This window comes from Nicotiana tomentosiformis, chromosome 1 (assembly GCF_000390325.3).
Source record: "Nicotiana tomentosiformis chromosome 1, ASM39032v3, whole genome shotgun sequence".
Taxonomy (NCBI): domain Eukaryota; kingdom Viridiplantae; phylum Streptophyta; class Magnoliopsida; order Solanales; family Solanaceae; genus Nicotiana; species Nicotiana tomentosiformis.
This window is the reverse complement of record NC_090812.1, coordinates 85,607,404-85,633,187: the sequence shown is the minus strand read 5'-3', so window position 1 is coordinate 85,633,187 and position 25,784 is coordinate 85,607,404. Positions and strand designations below refer to the sequence as shown.

General features: G+C 38.5%; 2 protein-coding genes across 3 annotated transcripts; one reads left to right on the top strand and one right to left on the bottom strand.

Annotated features, from left to right (window-relative positions):
- On the top strand, positions 1-24,725 carry LOC104105775 (brefeldin A-inhibited guanine nucleotide-exchange protein 1). Of its 2 annotated transcripts, XM_070186745.1 has the most exons (11): positions 1-1,230; positions 4,192-4,509; positions 12,089-12,416; positions 12,526-12,948; positions 17,001-17,290; positions 17,600-17,873; positions 18,621-19,123; positions 19,219-19,540; positions 19,898-20,258; positions 20,668-21,347; positions 23,873-24,725. In XM_070186745.1, the coding sequence occupies exons 1-11, from the start codon at positions 191-193 to the stop codon at positions 24,482-24,484; spliced, it is 5,151 nt and encodes a 1,716-aa protein (XP_070042846.1). In that variant the 5' UTR covers positions 1-190; the 3' UTR covers positions 24,485-24,725. The 2 variants fall into 2 exon arrangements, with proteins under 2 accessions (XP_070042846.1, XP_070042849.1); XM_070186748.1 differs by lacking the exon at positions 1-1,230 and having other exon boundaries at positions 4,307-4,509; positions 12,079-12,416.
- LOC104105772 (uncharacterized) lies at positions 9,116-11,475 on the bottom strand. Its single transcript, XM_070192696.1, has 3 exons — positions 9,735-11,475; positions 9,529-9,647; positions 9,116-9,439 (listed from the first exon to the last, which is right to left on the bottom strand). Exons 1-3 carry the CDS (start codon positions 11,473-11,475, stop codon positions 9,116-9,118), a joined length of 2,184 nt encoding a protein of 727 aa, XP_070048797.1.
- Positions 24,726-25,784: the final 1,059 nt, after the last annotated feature.

Below are 25,784 nucleotides of genomic sequence, written 5' to 3'. Positions count from 1 at the left end.
GGGTGTAAGTTAGCCGGAAAAGAAGTGTATTCAGATCAGGGCATGTGTCGGTTCCAGGCGTCGAAGTTGTAGGAGCATTCCTCCCTCGTACGCGGAACGCCATCATTCTTATGATATATCCCAACCCCACCAGAATTAGTCGCCATTGCTGGATAGCAAAGTTCACATACCGATGAAGAAGTGAGTCAAAATGTCGGCTTCTCAAACGCTAGGCGGGCCTTCGCGCTGTGGCTGGGTACTGGGTCCGTCTCTTGATAAGATCATCAAGAACGTCGCCTGGAGGAAACACTCGCAGCTCGTCGCCGCCTGCAAGTCCGCTCTCGACAAGCTTGATTCCGTTGTTGACGACCCTGTAGATCCAGCTTCCTGCACCCCTCTCTATGGCCTCTCTCCTTCCGATGCTGATTTCGTCTTGCAACCCCTCATCATGGCTCTCGACTCCGCATCTCCCAAAGTTGTCGAACCCGCCCTAGATTGCGCCTTCAGGTTATTCTCCTTGGGCTTGATCCGATGCGAGATCGACACCCCCAGCCCTAACCCAAGTCCTCCCTCCCTCATTTTCCGCCTTATAGATTCCGTCTGCAAATGCGGCGCTCTTGGGGACGAAGCAATCGAGCTTGCCCTTCTCAGGGTCTTGCTCTCCGTCGTTCGATCTCCCTACGTGCTTGTCAGAGGTGATTGCCTTGTCCACGTTGTTAGGTCCTGTTACAATGTCTATCTCGGGGGCATGAATGGCACCAATCAGATTTGCGCCAAGTCCGTCCTTGCTCAGATGATGATGATTGTTTTCACCAGGGTGGAGGAGAACTCCATGATGGTGGAATTCAAGACCGTCTCTGTGGCTGAACTCTTGGAGTTCACGGATAGGAATTTGAATGAGGGCAGCTCTATACAGTTCGCCCAGAACTTTCTCAATGAGATTGTGGATGCCAAGTCCAAGGAAGGCCTTGCTGAATCGAAATTGTGTTTGCAGTTGGAGAATGACAAGGGTGAAAAAAAGAAGGGTGAGCCCACTGATGGGGAACTGAGTGAGGAAGCTGATCTGAGTGGTTACAGTAAAATTAGAGAGGACGGTTTCATGCTCTTCAAGAATTTATGTAAGTTGTCTATGAAGTTTTCATCACAGGAGCATGCGGATGACAACATTTTGTTAAGGGGGAAAGTGTTATCGTTGGAGCTCCTAAAGGTTATAATGGATAATGCTGGTCCAATTTGGCGCTCAAATGAGAGGTTTATGTCATTCTGTTACTATGTTCTGCTGATTTCTTGCCGTCTATTTTTTTTGTTTGTTACGCAGGGTCTACCCATTCAACTAACATGGCCGGGAAATTACATCTTATGCTTTTATGATAGACCCTCTAAAGTCGAGGAGTTAACTTCTGTCACCAGTTCGACAATAGATCTTTCTAATTGGAACTTTTAGATTAGTTTTGCGTGCAAGATGTGATGGTTTAAATTAATATGTCTAGCTTCCCCTGATATACAGACATTACATAGATTGATATGATAGTTCGCTTGCCCTTAAAGAAATCTTTGGTGGTGTAGAATGTAGTTAGTTCTCACATAAAGGATGAAAAGTCGATAGAAAAAGTTGTACCATTGATCCATAGGAACCAGGTGGGAGAGCTCATGAAGCTACAAGTGTCACTAGAAATGGATTATTTGTAGTATTTGACCATTATGCATCTAGGCTAGATACCAAGCTTATCGTGATCGCATGAAGTTGTGGTGTAAACTTTGAAGCTTGGGTTCTCGTATCTTTTCACTATATGTCATTTCGAGTTGATTTATGTTCACTTTGAGGCTTTTTCTGTTTGTTTCTGTTTCAATTGGAGCTCCAACTAGACTGTCTTTTGAGCTCATTTCGAGGTCTTCAAGCTTAGTCAAGTGATATGGTTGGCTCATATTGACTTGAAGTCAATCTCCCCATTAGATCTACTTCGCTCTCCGTCTTCGAATATGGCCTCGGTCGAGGCAACGACCAGTTTTCTACTGGATTCTTTTGTTGTGACTTACCTTTGAAGGAAATTCTTCTTTTTGTTCATTTGTTTCCTTGTTTTACATCTCTGGTTTTCTGGACCTCGAAACTTGGCGGCACAGAAGTGCAAATGGCCTCCGGGTACCTCATTATGGTTCACTTGCTTTAAGTTCCACTTTTAGACTTTTGTCTTGATGGGTCAGAACCACTTCTTGGGCTCAATTTAACTTCAGTTCATCATGTAGAATTTTTTAAAAGTGGCCTGTCATTATGTAGTCCACTTTCTCCTTGTCTTATTGGGTCTTCATCATTCTCTTCTTGTGTTGCCAAAGTGAAAACATAACTAAGGCACATATTTAACTACAGAAAGGCACAAATAATCCTAATTTAGAAAAAGTCAAAAATAATAAAAAGGGGGTAAATGTGATGCAATAAAAATAATTTTAATACAGACAACAATTATATGAACAAAGAAATTGAAAAACCTTCAATCAAGTGAAATATATGATTTGAGATTGAGGTGTAGCAATAGTATTTGTTATTAAGTGAAATATACGAAGTACAAATCATGTTTATTGAGTTCCAAACCATTTTAAATTTGTAATTCAGATGCAAAGATACAAATTTAAGTTTCTAATTCAAATTAGCGAATAATTATCTTATACTAAATTTTGACTTTTCTGATTCTCATCTCTTACGCTTTGCAAGTTATCTTAATTGTTAGAGTCAACCCTTTTCAAGATAGTCTGTGGACGATTTGACGCATGCCTTAGGATAAGTCTCTAGGTGAAGCACCCGACTTATCTATGCTTAGCTTCAGTCCTCAAGAGTTAAGCTAGCATCAAGCGTGTCCTTGACAACACTAACCTTGCCATGCGTTCAATTAGAGCTAGGCTTGACGAGCAGCGGGGGAGCTGGGGGCGTAAGGGGGGTTCATCAGAACCTCCTTCACCGGAAAAAACACTTTATATATAGTATAAGTTGAATCCCCTTGGCTTGTTCGTTTGTTTACTTCTATATATTTTGAATTCCTTTAGTGATAATCCTCGCTGTGCCACTATGACGAGGCGTGGCTCAAGGACCTTCCCTTTTTTCATTATGGGCCTTGCTTCCCCCATTCACATTAAGTCCGCTCCAGGCCTACGTTTTATGGCCCATCTGTGTTCATATTTGTATTGCAAACTTACAAATGGGCTGTCCTATGCCATTGGCGGTTGGTTATTTGTCTTCTTCCTCTATTCTAGTGCCTTTTCGTATGTTGGTGATGACTAACGATTGTGGTTCTCACATTGCCTTCAAATTGAAAGACATTGGTCTCAACCTTTTTTGGTCGTAGTTGATGCTTCGAATTTGTCCACTCAGTCTACTTTTCCAGCGAAACCCATTTTTGGTTACACACAGTGCTATTCTCATCCAAAATTTAACTACAGTAGGTCCTTTACTAAAGTTTATTTTAATTTTAACCTTAGAAATATAACCCCAAATGGGACATTCCATGCATGAGAAGCGGATCCGCTACGTCTCGGGTGAACCTTCTGACTTCTGTCACATGTACGCACCTGTATGGCTTCAAAACTCCAACTTCTTCTTGGTTTCAGAGTGCGAGTCTTGACCGTATTATCATGCTTGCGGCTTGGTTCGTGTTACGACCCCCACTTCTTTTGACATTCTGCTCCAGAAGATTCCTTAGTTACTGGCAGAGGTTTTAGAGAGAAGGAAGAGATGATAAAAACTTGACTGCCAGATTAACATTTGTAGGATAGCAAGTCTTAGATTATCATTCCTGGTAAAAGTTGGACTACAAATCCTTGTAACGGATCTTGCGTCTAAGAGAGTTTCTCAAAAAAAAAAAAGAAGTTTCTCACAAATTAAGAAACTGCTTAAGATATTGAAACTCGTAATGAAACAAGAATTTGAAAGTAAATCCTGATGTAACTGAGTTTACTGTAGCTGGAAAAGTGATTTAAGCTAAAATTTCTTTTAGATTTATTCTTGATCGTAGATTTTATCCTACAACATTCAGCTTGATTGATAAAGAAAGTCCACCCTTCTTTATTCTTAATGTAGCAAAGTCGAGCTTTGTGTAGAAGTCATTTGTCTCAACTGGGTTCTAAAGAACTCAAGATAATAATATGTTAATGTATCTGCATTTTCGGAAAAAAAGGTTGATGTATCTGGTATATTTCTGGCTTAACATTGTCTTCTGAATACAGGTTTCTCAATGTTATCAAGCAATTTTTATGCTTATCATTGTTGAAGAACAGTGCATTATCTGTGATGACGATCTTTCAACTTCTTTGTTCAATATTCAAGAACTTATTATCAAAATATAGATCTGGGTTGAAATCGGAAATTGGAATCTTTTTCCCCATGCTCATCTTACGTGTGCTGGAGAATGTGCTTCAGCCTAGTTTCTTGCAGAAGATGACTGTTTTGAGTTTGCTGGAGGAGGTATCAAAGGACCCTCAGATTATCATTGATGTCTTTGTCAATTATGATTGTGATGTCGATGCTCCCAACATTTTTGAAAGGTATTTTTTTTTAGTTGTGCTCTACTTTTTGCTATGACTGTAATTTATGTCCTCTAGTATGTGACTAGCCTTGGCGTAACTGGTAAAGTTGCTGCCATGTGACCAGGAGGTCACGGGTTCGAGCCGTGGAAACATCCTCTTGCAAAAATGTAGGGTAAGGCTGCGTACAATAGACCCTTGTGGTCCGGCCCTTCCCCGGACCCCGCGCATAGCAGGAGCTTAGTGCACCGGGCTGCCCTTTTAGTATGTGACCAAGTAAACTTTGAAAAGAACAATCATATATTTCACTAATGGCTTATTTAGATTATATTATGTAATGGTTTGTTTCATCAGTCATAGACACTGCTGCATTCATTTTACAAGCTTCTTAGTTGATTGTTGAGATTTATTTTGATGTTGCATTCATTTTTTCAAGCTTCCTAGTTGATTTTGATATTCACAATAAAAAGCCAGAGTCAAGGTCCTTGAGTTTTATTATCTTTTTCGTTGGACTTTAGAGTATATGATGGATTCTTTAATTGAAAAAGGTTATAGTAGAATGTTTCTCTTTGTTATTAGGTATGAACTAGAAATCTGAGATACAACTTGATCTCCAAGTCTTTAATCGTTTTTGACTCTGTCTAGACTTGTCCCAAGTTTATTTAGTTTCCAAGAAATTCTTCATATCAGAATCTTGTTGTTCTTATGTATACTAGTAATAATAACTTCATTTAGTATGTGTGGTGGATATGAAAAATCACACTTCCCATATTAACCTCAGACTATTTGCCGATAGTGTTGGCTGTAACAGGAGGCAAAGGCGAAGGGGACATGCACCTCTCATATTCGACGTCACATGGCTAAGAGTGTTGGTAGGATGGTGCAATGGTGAGGTAGTTATCAAAAGGAATATTGTCTTCCCAAATGGCTAGCAAGATGAAATTCCTAAGAACGGATAATTGAAGGTTGAACAAATAGGTTTATGGGTGGGCGAAGGGTAAATTAGATTGCTAATGCCTATCTTGGAGGAATTAGAGAGTAGATAGGGGAGAGAGTTATAGCATGTTTGGCCAAGCTTCTACAATCTGCTTATTTTGAGAAGTGCTTTTTTCAAAAGTACTTTTCAAAAGAGTACTTTTGGTGAGAATCAGTTTGTGTTTGGCTAATTAATTTGAAAATCACTTTTGAGCATTAATTAGTGTTTGACCAAGCTTTTGAAAACTGCTTCTAAGTGTATATTTTTCAAAAGTGCTTCTCAGAAAAGTGCTTTTTGAGAGAAGCTACATTTTTCTGCTTCTCAAAAACTGCTTCTGCTTCTCCTCAAAAGCACTTTTTTCGTCCTTCTAAAACCTTGGCGAAACACCTCAATATTTGGCCCAAAAAAAAGCTTGGTCAAACAGGCTATTAGATTGTGCAGGAGAAAGTGGAGTTGGCAATAGTCTAGGAAACTTAACGGAGGCAAAAACCAAAGAAGCTTTGGTATCAGAGCTTTTGGTGAGAGACTAGTTGTTGTGCAATCACTTGCAACATACAAGTGATAAACTCCCTTGCCGTGAATGTTGTCAAAGGCGGCAAAAAAAGGCGCAATGATAGAAAGAAAGAAATATATATGTAACTAATACACTTGTTTGTCGATTACTATTGTTGTTTAATAATGCCCAATTTAAGATAAAAAATAAGGCGCACACTTTAGTGCCTTGGTGTACACACTGAAGTGCAACTTGAGCGAAGCGAAACGCGCTACCTGAGCTTTTCTGAGCTTTAGGGCTTAAGCACGCCTTAATGAGCATTTACCAACACTGCTTGCCGTGTAATTTTCCGGTGAGTGTGTTGATTTTCTGAAGAGTTTATCACTTTCTGTCCATGCTGTGCACATAACATTACCACCAGGAGACTCTCATTGTGTACCCACCTTTGGGTACCCACTGCCGGAAACCTGTCATGCACCTCCACGTGCCAAGGAAACTCCTTTTCATTGTGTACCCACTGCCGGAAACCTTGTCATGCACCCCCATGTGTGTCACCGGTGTTATCAAAGGCGAAAAGCGTAAGAAAAACTTTAAGGTCTGTTGGAGCTTTAAGCGCAAAGCGCAAGTAAAGCGTGGACTTTAATGAAGAAAGGTGCAAATGGAGAAAACTACAAATATATTTGTATAGTCAAAGACTAATATCTATTGGCATGAATACCAAATATATGAACAAAGAAATTGAAGAAAATTTACGATAAAGTAAAATATCAATTGTTTAGTATCGCCTATTCAGGATTACACTCATTGGCAAGGAAAAGTATGCCTTAGAGCCTTGATGGCAACACTGAAGTGTCCGCTAAACGAGGCGAAACGCTCAACATATTTTGAGCCTCGCTTTCAGGGCTTAAGCTTTTGATAACACTGTAGTGTCACGATCCAAAATCCCACCAACTCATGATATCACCTAACCCAATCCACTAGGTAAGCCAACCAACATATAATACAGCTCGGACGGAAGATCATCAAATACATAATAAAATAAGAATGCGAAAATTAATACAAATATCCCCAAAAAATGGTAGTACAAATCATGAGCCGCTCCAAAATTTGCACACAAGGTGTAGAAGTATAGTATGAGTACAACCGACCCGCATACTCAGTAAGTATCAAGACTAACCTCAACGAAGTAGTGACGAGGTTTAGTATAAAAATACTAACTTTATATAACCTTTGCAGCTCATAGGCATACACAATAACAGAGAAATAGTCAAGAAACAGTCAAAGAACAACATATATCAGTAATAAGGTGCTCAATCAAAGAGGAAGGTAATAAGCATGCCTTTTCAATTAAACAAGTCAAAGCAGATACAAATGCACTAAATCCGCATACAAAAGAGATGTGCACCAAGTAACGTTTACTCGAATATTTCTATATGAATGTAGAGTGTCTATGCATGATAAAGTCCAAATTACATATCAATTACCAATTAACATTTATTCTTATGCTTCTATATGAGTCCAAAATGTCCATGCATAATCTCATGCCAGCATTATGCAAAATAAAAGTAAAATCTAGAGTACTAGAAGTTCTCTATATTTCCTACTATCATAATAATCTCTAATAGAGCTAAAAACCCTCATAGAAAGCATACCATTTGAACTAAATGTACTAACACGAGTAAAACATATTCTACGTAAGTGGCATTGGCTTTATAGATCTTTTCCTTCCATTGTGGCGTGTGCTCTAGCCTCTAGGTCTACCCATCACTTTTAACGCCTTCATCCACCATGGTTTTGCACCCAAGAAGACTGGTGCATCTGGAGGTCGATGCAAAACATGACAAAACCATTTTAGACGACTTTTCTCAATGTGTGCTACTTGCACCTTCCGGCAAATGTGAACAATTTTAATCTTGTCTAATCTTGTATTGATACACATGCATTTTAGCATCTTCATCTCTGCATCTTGTGGAATGTGTTGGACTTTAGCATCCGAATTTTCACTCTCATATAACATTACTGGTCTTGTATTTGTTTTATAGAACCCACCTTTCACTTTGGTAGGCATCCTTCTATAACATAATCCCTCGATAGCACTTCTTCATTTCAACCATGTAACTTTGATTATTTTTGTATCTTCACATATCATTCATTCTCTTGGACCAACAAGCCTAAATATCTGAATTTTACATTTAGATACCACAATCCCTTCTAATCTCACCTGAACTTTCTTTTCTTATGCTAGCTAAACATGCAGTGCATATATTTGGTCTTACTTCTGCTTATCCTAAAACTCTTACTCTCTAGAGTGCTTCTCCATAGTTCAAGCTTTGGGTTGACACCCTCGTTGGTTTAGTCAATTAGGACAATATTATCAGCAAATAGCATATGGGAAATCATCCTGTGCTGTGTTGGAAAAAATTTCTCTCCATTATCTGAGCTTCTATCAATAAGATTGGAATCTAGAATTGTCGGGCATTTTCACTTGCATTTCCTCTCTCTTATCTGTGTTGTACAATCTCTAAGGAGTTTTCCTTCTGCTGCTTCTATCTGGAAATCTAAGGTTCTATTGAAAATTGAGGCTTATGTGTCCCGTTGCTGCCTGAAAGCTTAACACCTATAAGCTGTTACAATTAAGAAAACCTTACTAATTGAAAGTACATATTAGGTGATTGCGCCTAAAATAAACTATAAAGATACTCTTTTTTTTAATTTGTCCCCCAGGTCTTTGATATTGTGGTAAGAGTGCAATGCGTAATGTGTGTTAGGCAGACATCATGGGTTCGAACCCTGCTGCATAGAAAACTCTGGTATTTAAGTCGAGAAAGGTTATCTATCGAGTTTTGAACCGTTTGCCACTGGTTTCTAGCAGTGTTGTGAAGCGCGTGAAACGAGAAAAAGCGACAAACCCCATTTCGCTTAAAGCGAGAAGCGAAGCGCTCGCTTTTTTGAAGTCAAGCGAAATTTAAAAAAAAAAAAAATATTGCATAGACACATGTAATTGTAAGCAAATGTTCAATACTTCAATATAAAAACTAAATAGTAGCATCAATTAAAGCACAAAATGAGCATCCTATTCTTCTACAAGATTGTCAAATTCTTGTATTCCACTATCATTATTATATTGCTCGTCATCTTTTTCAACTTCTTCTTCTTCATCAACTAGGGACAAAGTAGCTGCCTCTTTTCCCTTCCTCTGAAGTTGAGGTACTCCCTCTCAAACCATAAATCCTCTCCCCAATTCCACGCGCCTCCGCAACATCACCCCAAGTGAAATCAGAAGTTTCCTCAAATACTTCTTCATCTGCATGATCTTCCGGGACTCCAGTTAGCCATTCATTAGCATCATCGATGCTGTCCAAACTAATTGGATCAATTACATTGCGAGCGTTGTAACGACGCCTCAATGTTCTATTGTACTTAATGAATACTAGATCATTGAGACGCTTCAAGGTTAGTTTGTTCCTTTTTTTGGTATGAATCTGCAAATAATAAGTAATTAGTAAGTTTAGGACAATTGAGATATAATTTAATTATCTCAATATACTTAATCTTTCTTCTTAGTTCTTACATGTTCAAACACGCTCCAATTCCTTTCACACCCGGATGAGCTACATGTTAGACTTAGAACCTTGATGGAAAACTTTTGTAAATCCGGAGTGGAATGGCCATATTGCTTCCACCATTCAACTGTAGAAGTAGAACAAATTTTCAAAATATAATATTGATAAAGAAATAACTTATTAACTATAAAACAACATATAAGCACTCGCTCACCTGGTGACTTCGTCTTTCTTTGTCTAATCGCCATGTTTTTTCCAAAAAGTTGCTCAGCGTTCCTATAAATACTAAATTGCTCTGTTATTTTATCTTGCACGGATTCTTCAGGTATCAACTTCTCAATACATTCATAGTATCCATTCCACAAAGGTTCATCTCCTAGAATCCTTTCTTCATTGTCATAAAACAGTTCCGGGTTCAAAACAAGTCCAGCTGCATGCAAAGGGCTATGAAGCTTACTATCCCACCTTTTATCTATGATCTCAAAGACTCTTTTGTATTTTCTTTGATCACTAAACGAGACTTGAATAGCCTCCTTTGCCCTATCCATTGCTTCGTACAGGTAGCCCATTGGTGGCCTTTGCTCCCCATCCACCAAACGAAGCACTTTAACTAAAGGACCACCAATCTTCAATGCATGAACCACATTGTTCCAGAATGAAGGAGAAAGTATAATATCTGCAGATTCTCTCCCTCGAGCTTCCCTTCCATAGGCACTGTTGGTGTACTCATCTGAAACAAACAACTTCTTCAAATTGCTTTTTTGCTCATACATCCTATGCAAAGTCAAGAAAGCAGTAGCAAATCTTGTCTTTGCGGGTTTCACCAAGCTTCTTTGTTTAGTGAATCTCTTCATCATATTCAATAACAAAGGCCTTTGAACAATATAGGAATGCACTCTAATTGCCTGATTAAAGATTGAACTAAAGGGTCTTTCCTTGAAAATGTCACCAAAGATCAAATTAATGGAATGTGCTGCACACGGAGTCCAATAAATATGCGGGTACCCAGCAGACATCAAATCTCCAGCTTTAACATTTTCACTGGCGTTATCCGTGACAACTTGAACAACATTTTCTGCTCCAATAGAGTCTATTGTACTCTTGAACAAAGAGTACATTTTGGTTGAATCAGTCGAAGAGTCGCTTGCATCAACGGACTCAAGAAACAGGCTTCCCTTAGGAGAATTCACCAAGATATTGATGATCATTTTTCCATTTCTCGCCGTCCACTTATCCATCATAATGGAACAACCAAACTTGTTCCATTCTACTTTGTGCTCCTCCACGATTTTGTTCACCTCTGCCACCTCTTTTTTTAGATATGGCCCTCTAACTTCATGATATGTTGGAGGCTTCATTCCTGGACCATATTGGCCTACGGCCTCAATAAAAGCAGAAAAAGTGTCAGTATAATTAACACAATTAAAAGGAAGACCTGCATCATACATCCACCGCGCAAACATTGTAATTGCACGATCCCTCAAAATCGTTTTGGCATCAATTTGAGGATTACCACATTTTCCTTCCTTATCTCCAGATTTTTGCGAGAAGTAACAATCCATAGGACCTTTGGTCTTGCCAGTAGATCCACAACTAGAAGACATTGGTTGCATCCTTCCCCGCTTTTGTGATTTTGGTGGAAGCGACGAAGCATCGTCACCTTCTTCTGTTTCATCATCGTCATCAAGATTATACAGTTCTTGTTCATGAATCAGTTGAGTCTTTAACTCTCTCTTTTTATGAAGGAATGTTTTCAAATCTTCCTTCACATGCGACGGAACTTTAGGACAAGATGCGACATTTGGATCACCGCCGATTAGATGCGCTTTTTGACGATAGATTCCTCCATTTGAAATCTTGTCACAAAAAAGACATCTAATTGCCATCTTGTTGGTCTCGCAAACTCTTTCAGAGTAAGCCCAAGCCGGATCTTTCCTATCTTCTTTTGGCGCCATTAAAAGAACAATTACATAACACATAAGAAAGGCAATAAGAACTAAGAATAAACTATAAAGGATATAAAAAATCATAGGAATTCTCTGATAATAACTGGAAAAATTGGGCAGTAAAATTCTGGAAAAAATTCGCCAGCATTTCGCTGCTTTTTGGACGTTTAGAAGAAGAAGAAGAAGAATATAGTGTATAAATAGGCATTTCTTTATCAAATCATCAATACATCTCTCTCATATTTTCCAGTGTCGGATATCAGCTATAAGATGAATATCTTATTCTCCCATAGTTCAATAACGAATATGAACTCAACCTTAAGATCAAGAGTAAGGTTGTGTCCTTAGCTCATTGGCAATTTTGAACAAAGTATTGTGATACTGTTGTATGCCAAGAGCTTGTGAACGCAACTATTTAAACAGTCGCTTTTAATGAGACAGGAAGCCTACCTCCTTATCCTTGCTTGGCTATGTACACTCACACTCTCTTTTGCAGCAATGCACATGCTTTTTTGCCGTTGTATTATACTGTTATTCATATATGTTTCCTGTCACTAAATTCTCATGTTTATTTTCATCTAAATTGAATTAAAACAGCTTTAATTCCATCAGATATTTGCAGGACTGTTAATGGTCTTCTTAAAACTGCTCTTGGTCCACCTCCTGGTTCCACTACTACATTGTCTCCAGTCCAAGATATTACATTTCGTTCTGAATCGGTGAAATGCTTAGTTACAATTATAAAGTCAATGGGGACGTGGATGGACCAACAACTGAAGGTAGGGGACCCCAATCTAGATAAGGTGTCTGATCATGAAGTGCCAGAAGCCGCTACCAGTGTTAGTGAAGAGGGAAATATTATTGACTACGAGCTGCATCCGGAAGCAAATTCTGAATTTTCTGGTGCTGCTGCCTTGGAGCAGCGCCGTGCTTATAAATTAGAAATACAGGTTTATCATCTTTGTTAGCACATTCCACTATCTTCATTCTCTGCTTTCATTCACTTCATGGTACTTGAGGTATGGTTAAGTACTGACAACTCTAATGGATCAAATGCAGAAAGGTGTTTCCCTGTTCAACAGAAAGCCTTCAAAGGGGATTGATTTTTTAATGAGCACCAAAAAGCTTGGCAATTCCGCAGAAGATGTAGCCTCTTTTCTGAAGAACACGACCGGATTAAATCCATCCATTATTGGTGATTATTTGGGTGAAAGAGAGGAGTTTCCTCTGAAAGTTATGCATGCATATGTCGATTCTTTTAATTTTGAAGGTATGGACTTTGGTGAATCAATCAGATATTTCCTTAGAGGGTTCAGATTACCTGGTGAAGCTCAGAAGATTGACCGTATAATGGAGAAGTTTGCAGAGCGCTATTGTAAATGCAACCCAAACTCTTTTACCAGTGCAGAAACAGCTTATGTGCTTGCTTACTCTGTGATAATGCTCAATACAGATGCACATAATAGCATGGTGAAAGATAAGGTACCCTGGGAATCTCTCTGAAGTGTTTTTCTCCTAGGTGTATGATCCAGTGCACGTTTTCTTAAATTCTCCCATTAACGTCTGCTACTTTCATTCATTTCTACCCTTAGGGGCGGTTTGGTTTGAAACAAGTTACATGAATTAATAATGCATGGATCGAAAATTTGGGAAAATTTAATTACCAAAAAAAGTTAAAATAATACAGGGATTGTAATATGGGGTTTATTCCTGGTTAGATGTTTACAAATTCCTGGTTAGTTTGTTATATTACAAATTAGTACACAATCTCTAATTTAAAATATGAGTTTTACTTTTTCAACAAAATAAAAGTTTTCTACTATTATGAGGGTTAGTTTTGTAATTTAGTGCTTATATTCATGTATTACTGATGGCCACATTCTTGCTTCACACTCTTTCCCACGTGAAATAATAATAGCTTTCCAGCACAACTTATGCAAGTATTATTTATGGAAAAAAAAAGGTAGCAACCAAATATTGTATCAATTAATGTGGAATTGTGTGCGGAGATTAAGGACCTGTTTGTCCATACAAAATTTTTCCTTTTTTCGATTCTTTTTATTTTTTCCAAAACTTGTTTGGTTATACATTGGATTGAATTTTGAAAAAAATTTTGAAGATGGGTTTCCAAATTTGAAAAAGAGGGGTTTGCCACTTTTTCATGTAAAATTTCATTTTTCCTCACAAAACTGCAATAGTTTTCATGTCCAAACACAATTTCAAATTCTAAATACTCCCTCCATTCACTTTTACTTGTCCACTATGGACTTTACACACCCTTTAAGAAAGAATAAATGAAGTGCATAATTTACCATGATACCCATATTAATTGATGCATAGTTTTAATGGATTTGAGAAAATGATTTGCAATGAGTAATTAATAAATACTATGGGTATAACAGGAAAAAAGAAATTGTCTTCTCTTGATTTGCTAAAAGTGACAAGTAAAAGTGAAAATCTATTTTTAGAATACTTGACAAGTAAAAGTGAACGGAGGGAGTGCTTTTTTTTCAACTTAACTCCAAAAATTACTTTTTTCATAAATCACAATTTTTATGTCGAAACGCCTACTAAATCTCCTCACTACCCAACCAAATGACTAGCTTACTGGCTTGTTGAACCTGTGTCACCCGATCATATAGATTAGTTCATAAAATACAGCTCAATAAACTGTAGTTCTTTTGCAATGGGCCAGAGCTCAAAGCTAGTACTATAATCATTGCAAAATATTGTCCTTGAACAAATATATTCTTATTCGAGAGGTTGGTAATGAATTCGTCCATGTTTTCTTGAGGATGACAATAAGAAAGAAAAATCTGTCCAGTAGATAAGTTTCCAATATTATTATTAGTGGCCATATTGGACAAGGATTAGAGTATAAGAGTTGTGACTTATGACTATGAGAAGAGCTCAAAACCAATATTGAACAAAAAACAGACATAATGTGCTTGAGAGTTGGCTATATATACATCTTCAACTTTTTTGAGCTTATCACATTCATTATTGTTTTTAGGAGAATTGCGTAATGGTTGATTGAAGGTGCCACATGCACATCTCACAACAACAACAACATACCCAGTATTATCCTACATTGTGGGGTCTGGGAAGGGTAGTGTGTACGCAGACCTTACCCCTACCTTGTGAGGATAGAGAGGTTGTTTCCAATAGACCCTCGGCTCAGGAAAGTATAAGCACCACATTAATGAAAATATAGACAAGAAGGGACAACACCAAAAGCCATATAAAAGCAGAATAAAGACAACAAGATAGTAAGGTGATCAACAATGAAAGAAAACAACGGTTAGTCATAAAAACCTACTACCAACAGAAAGCGAGACTGCGTGCCAATACTATTGTTATGAACACTCTAGACTACCTACTCTACTACCCTAATCCTCGACCTCCATACCTTCCAATCAAGGGTCATGTCCTCGGTCATCTAAAGCTGCGCCATGTCTTGTCTAATCACCTCTCCCCACCTCTTCTTTGGCCTACCTCTACCTCTCTGTAGGCCCTCCAATGTCAACCTCTCACGCCTTCTCACCGGGGCGTCTGTGCTCCTCCTCACATGACCAAATCACCTAAGCCGCGCTTCTCGCATCTTGTCCTCAATAGGGGTCATACCCACTTTGTCGCGAATAACCTCATTTCTAATCATATCTAACCTAGTGTGCCCGCACATCCATCTCAATAGGGGCGACACCCACATGCACATCTCAATAGCTTTCAATCTGGGGTGTCTGTCATTCATTCATTCACTCATTTCATTCTTTGGTATTAACAACTTAGCCAATTTTGGAGGCAAAATCACTAGGCGATTTCTTCCCATTTGTCCAAGCCTTGGTAGGCAGAGTTATCCGTTACTTGTACTGGTTGGAGGTAGCAGGTGCTCCATAGAATTAGTTGAGGTGCACGCAAGCTGGCCCACACACCACGATTATAAAGAAAACAAAAACAACTTAGCCAATTTACCCTGCTGTCAGCTTACTGTAGTGAAAGATCAATAGACTGCAAATTTGACATTCTAGGACTGGGTTAAATAGTCCATAACATGCAAGGCAACTAATTGAATACCTTTGACGCTGGCAAACCCAATAGATAAAAGGGCTTTTCAAGCCTCTCGTCCTTCCTTATGAGTGTTTACTCGGCATTAAAGTATATAATAAGAATTCTAGTGAATGAAAAATAATGGAGTAATATATAATAAAACCCCCGAAATAAGATGGTTAGTGATTTTGTGCATATAAATTCATAGTATAAGGATTGGTTGGCGGCAAAGGGAGCTCTATTGACAGCTGAGAATTTGAGTAAAAGAGGATTACATATGCCAACAGGTGCTTCAAGTGCAAATGTCTAGGTGAAGATGTGGACCACCTCCTCCTACATCATCGGGTGACAACTTGCTTGTGTTTTGAGATGGTTTGGGATGCAGTAGGCAATGTCGGGCACAATGGAGGAGGCACTGGCCAGCGGGAAATTCAGAAGGAGAAACAGAACTTGAAGAGTCTGGAATGTTGCCCCACTAGCACTTATGTGTTGGTCCGATGGAAGGAAAGAAATAAGAAAGCTTTTGATAGGATAGAAAACAACTATGTGCATTTGAGGAATAGCCTCTCATTCCTAGTTTCTTTTAAATGCACCCAGTAGAAGATTGAGTGTCATTCTTAGAGAATCATATTATGTTGTAGATTCTCTACTTTTGAGTATGCTGCTAGTATACGGGAGATTTTCCCATTAGTATTAAAATTATTTACTTATGAAAAAGATCCATAGTATAAGGAGGATGGTGTAGAACGTTCAATGATAGTGATGCTTAGCTAAAATAAGTTTAAAAGGTCAAATTGTGTCAATGTGTATGGACTATAAGAATTTAAAACCTTGTAAAGCTATATTTGGATGAATTTGCTACTACCTTAATTAACAATATTTTTAGTTGAACCTTTACTACAAAACTAAAGTTATTTCTTTACAATGTATAAAAATTGGAATTCTACATGTAATAGATTCTGTTTGTGAATATGAATTTAGAAATGAAGACTTCTAAAAAGAATTTCCGTATTTGTTATTTTTATATAATATTAACAAGAATGATGTCCCTTATCAAAGGTAATATTAAGAAAAGTTATGTCAAACCAGATAGAGCTTCCCAGTGAATGTTAAATATCATTTTGTTAGCTTATAATTAATTATCCTGTATTAGGAAATTCAACGGCGATCTTGAGTTTTGCATGAAAGGATAGTGTACAAGTCACGGATATGAGTTACCAATTGTTTTTGATATTGACTGATATGGGTTACCAATATTGCTGCAACCAATTATGGGGCAGGCAACATCTTCATTTTCCAGTATTTGAGACTTCGAGAGCACATAGTAGATCAGTTACTGGGTTGGAGAGTATCTTTTTTGTCTGTTTTAGTCTTTTACATTTAGTCTATGCACTTGGTCATCTTAACTTAGTTACACATGTAGATGTTACTTGTAAAATAATGTGATTGGTTTTCTTCGGAATTAACTGTTGTATTTCTCCATTTAGATGACAAAAGCTGATTTCATCCGGAACAATCGAGGGATTGACGATGGGAAGGACTTACCTGAAGATTATTTGGGTGCTCTCTATGACCAAATTGTGAAAAATGAGATAAAGATGAATGCAGATTCTTCTGTGCCGCAAAACAAGCAGGGTAACAGTCTTAATAAGCTTTTGGGTTTGGATGGTATACTGAATCTAGTATGGAAACAGAGAGAAGAAAAACCACTGGGTGCCAATGGGGTTCTTGTGAGGCATATTCAAGAGCAGTTTAAAACAAAATCTGGAAAATCGGAGTAAGATTTAATTCCACATGTTGACTTTTGAATCTACTTTCTGGCTGCATATGTACCACTTGTCAGACGATAGGAATCTGACTCTTTCTTTATCATCTGCGTACGGATTGATATTTCCTTTCGATGAGTCGCTGCAATCTGTAGAATTGCCAAAATATCACATATACGGACTATTGAAAGGATTGTGTGCCTTATAGTCCCCATACATATGATTTAGTTTTCTCAAGCTGGCCTCATATGTCTTCTTATCACGGATTTTCTTGTTCAGATGGAAAAGTACACATAAAATTATATTATGTCCTGTTGCAGGTCTATCTATTATGTCATTGCAGATCCAGCTATATTGAGATTTATGGTAGAAGTCTGCTGGGGTCCCATGCTTGCTGCTTTCAGCGTCACCCTAGACCAGAGTGATGATAAGAATGCCACTTCTCAATGTTTGCTGGGGTTCAGGCATGCTGTGCACATTACAGCTGTGATGGGTATGCAGACGCAGAGAGATGCTTTTGTCACATCTATGGCAAAGTTCACTTATCTTCATTGTGCTGCAGATATGAAACAAAAAAATGTTGATGCAATGAAAGTAATTTCCATCTCCCTCAATCTCTGTCATGTCAGTTTACCATCTTATGCTCAGACGGTAGCAAACTTGCAACAAATGAAGAGTAACCCTACATAATAATACACGCATGCCACACACCTTCTTTTTCTATGAAGTAAAATAATTATATTAATATGGGAAAAATTTCTGTATACAACAAGTGCACCAAAAGGTTGAGAGTAAGCTCTACAACTACACATCATATTCGATACAAACAAGAACCTTGTCTATGCACTATGAAAAACTAAAAGCAAGAATCTATTCCTCAACTGTACAAGTCACTTTCAATTCCATCGAAAGTTCTACTAATTTTGGAGAACCATTCCTTTATGCATCTTTTTGACTTTATGGCCGGAAAGAAACAAGAGATGCTTTGAAGGACAAAGAAGACATATCTCTAGAATTAAGAATATTCTATTTCTGGTGTAAGACTAGTATTTTGGAGAATGTAGATCAATTTTGGACTTTATTGAGATGCTTGGGAAGTTATTGTAACCGGTGTTTTAAAAGGCGCGGGCGTAAGGCGAGGCGTAAGCCCTGAGGCGGGAAAAGCCTTTTAAAACACTGATTGTAACTGGCTGTGTTGGAGCCTTCTTTCATGTAATTTTGTGTACCATCTTGGTACTTTATTTAATGAAACCTTTACCTTATCCAAAAAAAAAAAAATCCATCAACTGTTCTACTAATTTGAAACTCATGCAGAATAACATCCTTCTAACTTGCATGCAGACAATAATGTCGATTGCCATTGAAGATGGGAATCATCTTCATGAAGCTTGGGAGCATTTTTTGACGTGTCTATCTCGATTTGAGCATCTGCAGCTGCTGGGGGAGGGTGCACCATCTGATTCCTCTTTTTTTACTACCTCGAACTCTGAATCTGAGGAAAAGACATTGAAGTCAGCTGGATTTCCATCACTGAAGAAAAAAGGGACACTCCAAAACCCAACTGTTGCTGCTGTTGTTCGAGGGGGTTCATATGACAGCGCAACTGTTGGAGCTAACTCTCCAGTATTGGTGACTCCAGAACAGATAAATAACTTCATTTCAAACTTAAACTTACTTGATCAGATCGGCAACTTTGAACTAAATCACATATTTGCTCATAGCCAAAGGCTGAACAGTGAAGCAATAGTTGCTTTTGTCAAGGCCCTTTGCAAAGTTTCGATGTCAGAACTACAGTCTCCAACAGATCCCCGTGTATTTAGCCTTACAAAAATTGTTGAAGTTGCGTAAGATTCTGTCCTTGAACTCATCAATATTTACCTCACAAAGACGGAAACTTTTAGAAAGTGAATATGATGAAAGTATGATCTTGATTATGCAGGCACTATAACATGAACCGTATCAGATTAGTGTGGTCCCACATATGGAGTGTTCTTTCAGAGTTCTTTGTGGCTGTTGGTTTGTCAGAAAATCTTTCAGTTGCAATTTTTGTCATGGATTCATTGCGACAACTTGCTATGAAATTTTTAGAACGAGAGGAACTGGCGAATTACAACTTTCAGAATGAATTTTTGAAACCATTTGTTATTGTTATGCAGAAAAGTAATTCTGCTGAAATCAGGGAGTTGATAGTTCGTTGTATTTCCCAAATGGTTCTGAGTCGTGTCAATAATGTAAAATCTGGGTGGAAGAGTGTTTTTATGGTAATTATCACATCTTTAGTTCAACTTTTTATAGAGTTTTGCTTTATCCTTATCGGGTATCATCTAGTACATATATGATTGTTAGCGTCTTTCGGTATCTATTTCTATTGCTCTCTTGCTTATTAGCATTCTATTCCCTCTGTCCCTTTTATGGTGTGAGCTTTCTTTTCCAGGAATCTACTTGTCTTCCTAACTGAGTTTCATGTGAGATATATCCTCTTTAATGTGCTTAGTTATTTATTTGATGTAGCAACTAATATTTACTGTACGACTGTTTTTGTCTTTTTGTTAAGTCTTTAATAAGTGGTATAGAAATGGAACCTGGGATATGATATGTCTTTATATGCACCTTTGCAGGTTTTTACAGCTGCTGCTGCAGATGAAAGGAAGAATATTGTGTTGCTGGCCTTTGAAACCATGGAAAAGATTGTACGGGAATATTTTCGTTATATTACTGAGACTGAAACATTGACTTTTACTGATTGTGTTAGATGCCTCATCACCTTCACAAACAGCAGATTCAACAGTGATGTTAGCCTCAATGCTATTGCTTTTCTCCGTTTCTGTGCTGTTAAACTTGCAGAAGGGGGCCTTGTTAGCAACGAGAAAAACAACAATAATGATTCATCTATTCCAGTGGCCGAAGATGAGGCTTCAGATGGGATGTTCTTCACAGATAAAGATGATTATATGTCTTTCTGGGAGCCTCTGCTCACAGGTGTCTTGTTGCTTTTCTTTTTCCCTATTTCTGCCTTGCTGGAAACATTAAACAATTCTTATTGGTGAACCTGCCTAGTTGTATCATGCAGTGACAAGTGGCTAATGCAACGAGGGGTTGCTTACACTTGTGTGGAATGACCAATTTTTTGAAGTCAAATTAGTTCACCATCCTTTCTGCATAATCCTCACACCTTTAAAAATGGGGAGGACCAGAGGAAATTTGATTATGAGTGAACTGGAAATGAATTTCAGAATCTAAATTGTGGAGTGCACATGTAATTTTAAATTATTTGGACTTCTGGAGGAATTTCAAAAGTTGCATTTTTCTATAGTAGCAATTATCCCCGTGTATAATTACTGGAGGGTTCCAAGTTAAACTTTTTGAGTCATTGTTGATCCTGTTTCAGGGTTATCAAGATTGACTTCAGATCCCCGATCAGCTATCAGAAAGAGTGCATTGGAAGTTCTTTTCAATATCTTGAAGGACCATGGCCATCTCTTTCCACACCTATTCTGGATTAATGTCTTCAAGTCTGTAATCTACCCAATATTCAGTCCAGTAAACGATAGCACAGAAGCTCAAGTGAAGTATGACCAGTCTTCATTTAAATCCAGATATATACCACTGGATGGATGCTTATGGGACTCTGAAACTTCTGTGGTGGCAGCTCAATGTTTGGTGGATCTATTTGTTAATTTCTTTGGTATGGTGAGGTCTGAATTGCCAAGTGTAGTGTCTATAATGGTAGGATTTATAAAAGGTTCTGGCAAGGATCCTGCAACCACTGGGGTAGCTTCTTTAATGCGTTTGGCAGGTGATTTGGGAGGCAAATTTCGTGAAGAGGACTGGAAAGTTATCTTTCTAGCTCTGAAAGAAGCTTCAAATTCCACTCTACCCAATTTTCCTAAGCTTTTGAGAACAATGGACGGCATTGAGATACCCATTAGTCAGTCCGATAATGATATGGAGTTTTCTTCTGGGGCTGGATTAATAAATGACGAATCAGAGGATGACAACCTGCATACTGCACGATATGTTGTTTCAAGAATGAAGGATCATATAGCGGCTCAGTTGCGCATCATACAGGTCCGTCTTCCGCCCTTCCCTGCCATTCTCTGAGTATACTTGTTTGTTGTCCTATTTGGTGCTGTTTCACTGGTCAATTGTTCCGCATAGAATATTTTTCTATTAATTTGTATATGGCCCCTGCTTTATTAATTTGTATTAAAACCTAGTAGGGGGCGGTTCATCTGTCTTGGTAAATTGTTGGTCCCCTGAATTCAAATTAAATTTCTCACCCATGTGGCCCCTGACTGAAGCGACAACGGGGGCCCTTGTTTGGCTCGATGAAACCCTAGCAGAGGTCTTCTCTCTTTCCCTTTTCAGGCAACAACGGTTCCTATTCCAGCAGATATGGTGACTAGGGCATCTTCTAAAATTGAGATTTCAAGTTTTTGATCTCCAAGCGGCAATTCAATTTGGTTGGGGATAATTTCTTTTATGCATGCAACGCAACTTCGAGCCCAGAAAAAATGCATCCTATTCTTTGTATCTTCGTCGATTCCGACAAATCCCCCACAATAATCACCAATCTTGCGGAAGGTATCTGAGGACCAAGCATGCAGTGGAATCCTAAAAGCTTTCACCCATTTGTGTTCCGACATCAGTGAGGAAGTCTTCATCGCCGGGGACCACCAGTTAAGAGAGAGATGTCTACCGTTCCAAAACCAATCTCCAGTTTTAACTCGTATGGCTTCTTGCATGCAAGGAAACTCGAAAAGAATATGGGCTAAAGGAGTGACCTTGAGGCCAGCTCTGGTTTTCCACCTATTGACGAACAATTTCTGTATCACCTCTGAGTTAGGGCTCTGATTAAATGGATGATTGAAAACACCAAGGATCTGAAAGAGAGAAAAGAATGGAGACCTTGTCGTAGCAAGAAGCTGCTACAATGCTCAGTGAAGTCCCTTTTGTAATGTCCATAGTCTTAAACAAAGCACACCGAGCGACACTTAACAACGTGCACACAACTTGCAAGGTTAAGTCAAATTGATATTGCTAGCGCTAGATATCACAAGAGAGATTGCCAAAGGAAGCTTTGTATTAGAGAGAACTTGCCTGATTGCTTGATACAAACGAGAATGAATGGCCCCCTATATATACCACTCTCTTAGGGGTAGTGTGCAAATGAAGTAGGGCCTATACAGTTTATAATTGTATACAAAGACCTCCATATTTACAAATAAGGACCTACTCTCGTCTTCCAAAGGGAACCTCTCCATCCTTATGGAATACCTATACAACTCTCCTCGGGGTAGTGTCGAATAAAGTAGGGCTTATAAATTTATAATTGTGTATAAGGACCTCCATATCTACAAATAAGGACCTACTCTTGTCTTCCAAATGGAACCTCCATCCTTCCGGAATAGACCACCAAGATAGCTAAAAGGCTGCAGATGTAAGCTTCTTGCGTGGAACTGTTGTATGCCGAATGGTGCCTATGTGGCGTGATTATGTGGCAGCTTATCATACTCTCCCCCCTCTAATGTCGTGACGACCGCGGCGCAATGCTACTCCATGAATGCATTGACCTTATACTTGACTTGCCACAAGTCTTCATATTGTTCCAATATGGCCCCTTCCGGTGCTCGCCCCTTCTAATGAATAAGGAACATGGTGGTAGGCTTTGTCCCTTTTTCTGTGTGGCCAGGTAGTCAATGATTGGTTCAATGTCCCTATCATGTGGAGGCAGTGATAGTGATAGGCGCACGGCTGGACTTGCCCATGCTAGAGTCATCCTTATCTGCATGGTACGGCTTGAGCATGGTGGCTTGAAAGATAGGACAAATCTTAAGCCTGAAAGCCCATCAAAAGCGCCTGGCAGATAACTCCAGCCTGCATCGCTTGGGCAATCTGGAAGGAATGAAACCTGCGGTGCTTTGACGGAATCTCAACTCAACACACATCGAAAGCTAGACTGGATGTTAAGTTTGTAATGTAAATAGTTCTATTTTCTGGGACTTTGTCAGAGCTAAACCCTATTCTTGTAATTTGAATGCATCTACTGGATGCATGGTTAATAAAATTCTCCTTACCTGATTTAGAAAAAATAAAAAGCACTACTTTTTGCTTTTGTTGGATATAGTCCTTAAGGAAAAACAATTTTCTAGAACTATTATGAAGCCAATAATGTTATATAGGAGTAAATGTTGAACTTATACTATCCACATGATTAGTGATAGAAATGGAAATATTTAGATTGGATAAGATTATGAATTATCACATTAAACAGAAACAGCAAGTAACACACATAGAAGATAGAACGAGAGAAAGTAGACAGATAATTTGGTTGTGTCCCGACATAGACCTATACATCACCAGTAGGTCGGACATTATCATGATTGAATGTTTTAAAAAAGGAATAAACATAGTTCATGCATTAACTTTGGTCTATTTCCCTGCTTCCTTTTCGTTATTTATGAACTGTCTGGAGAGATATTTTCAGAGTTTCCAATGTTACAAAAGAGTTTTGTTAAATGCACTGTTATTAGAGAACAGTATGATTCGCTGTGCTTTTCTTATTCATTGTGCTGCTGCTTTTTGATGTGCAGATGTCGTCTGATCTCTACAAGATGTGTCGGCGATCAGTATCAGCTGATACTATCAATATCCTCCTTGGTATTTATTCATCTGTTACTTCTCATGCCCAGCAATTGAAATCCGAGAAAGGTGTACAAGTGAAGCTGCAAAAAGCATGCTCTATCCTTGAGATACCAGAACCTCCGCTGGTGTATTTTGAAAATGAGTCCTACCAGAATTACCTCAACTTCTTGCATGGGCTGCTTGTTAACAATTCATCATTGGTTGAAAAGAGAAATATAGAAACGGAACTTGTGGGTGTATGTGAAGAAATTCTACGCGTATACTTGGACTGTGCTGGATTGAACTCTGTCAAGAGGAAACCAGATGATAAGGCAACATACCTGTGGAATCTTCCTTTGGGTTCAGCTAAGAAGGAAGAGCTAGTAGCAAGGACTCCCTTGGTTCTATCAGTATTACGCATTCTGTGCAGTTGGCAAAGTGATTCTTTTAGGAGATACATTTCTCAGTTGTTCCCGTTAATGGTAGATCTTGTTCGGAGTGAGCATAGCTCAGGAGAAGTTCAGCGTGAGCTCAGTCATTTTTTTCAATCCTGTATTGGCCCCATTATTATGAAATTGTGATATATATATATATATATATATATATATATTATATACACCATTTACTGAGCTATTCTAGGCTGCCTTGGCCATTTCTTAGCCATTTAACTGACCATAAAGATTGCTACTTCCTGATTTTCTTTGTACTTTAGGCAGCCTGAAAATTTTGTTTCTAGGCTCAGAATCTGAAATTTTGTAAGCATTAAATCTTTCTATCCAGAGGCTCGTTTATATTTAACATAACTATGAACCTTGTTTATCACCTCAGCGGATACTTTATTGGGAAAAGGTCCAAAATTGCCCCTCTACTATGGTATATTGTTTGCCCGTTATACTTTTCGTCCAAATCTATCCCTACCGTTAACAAAGTTTGCATAATTGTCCCTAACCCTAATGGATCTACACCGTGGCAGCTGACCCCTCAATTTTCTCCATGTCAGCTGCCAAGTCAGCAGGTCCCACCCAACCCCTCTAATATTCTGCATTTGAATAGTTGACCAAAACAAGTTCCCATTTTCCCGTACAATCTCCTTATCCCACCCTCTAAAAACGAAATATTTTCCCAACACTTTTTTATTTTTTTTCATCCTTTCCCTTTACCTTTTCCATTGCAGAGATTATACCTCCACCAAAATGAAATTTAGTCTTCTTCTCCCATTAACAAATCATCCCTCCAATTTTAATACTCAGTTCGAATTAAAACCGACCATGATTTTTACCCATAACCCGGACCTAATTTTCCTTGGAACTTATTGAATTCTACAACTAAACACATGGCAGGTCCCACACACAGCCGCCGTGTAAGGATTTGGAAGCAGAAGGTGGCGATGGAGGTAAAAAAAATGTTTCCGGTTCGTCGACTCATCTGCGGCCGGTTCAAATCGGGGACGCCGTGTTAGGCGGTAAAGTAGAAGATAGGTTGAAGAAGGAGGTAGAGGAAGATGAAGCAAGTGCTTGACGCTGCTAAGAACACCAATCCGTACAGAGTTCGAACCGCCATAGAAGAAGATTTTGGATTTTGATTGGAAAGAGATTTGAGATTTAGATCTGGAAAGTAGTGGTGGGGAAGTTCGATTTTGATAGTTTAATGTATTAATTTCAAACTAATTGGATCGTCTTAAGAGTTATATGGAGTCCAAAACTGGCAGTGTGTGAGACCTGCTAAAATCACCATTGAAGGAGCTGTAAGAGAGCTCGAAAACATAAGATGGGTATTCTGATTTGCTGAAGTTTGAGCTAAGTGTTTTTGAGTTTATTGGGAATATTCTGTGGAGAAGTTGTGGACGATCTGAGTCTGTTTGGTTAAATTTTTTGTTTGGAT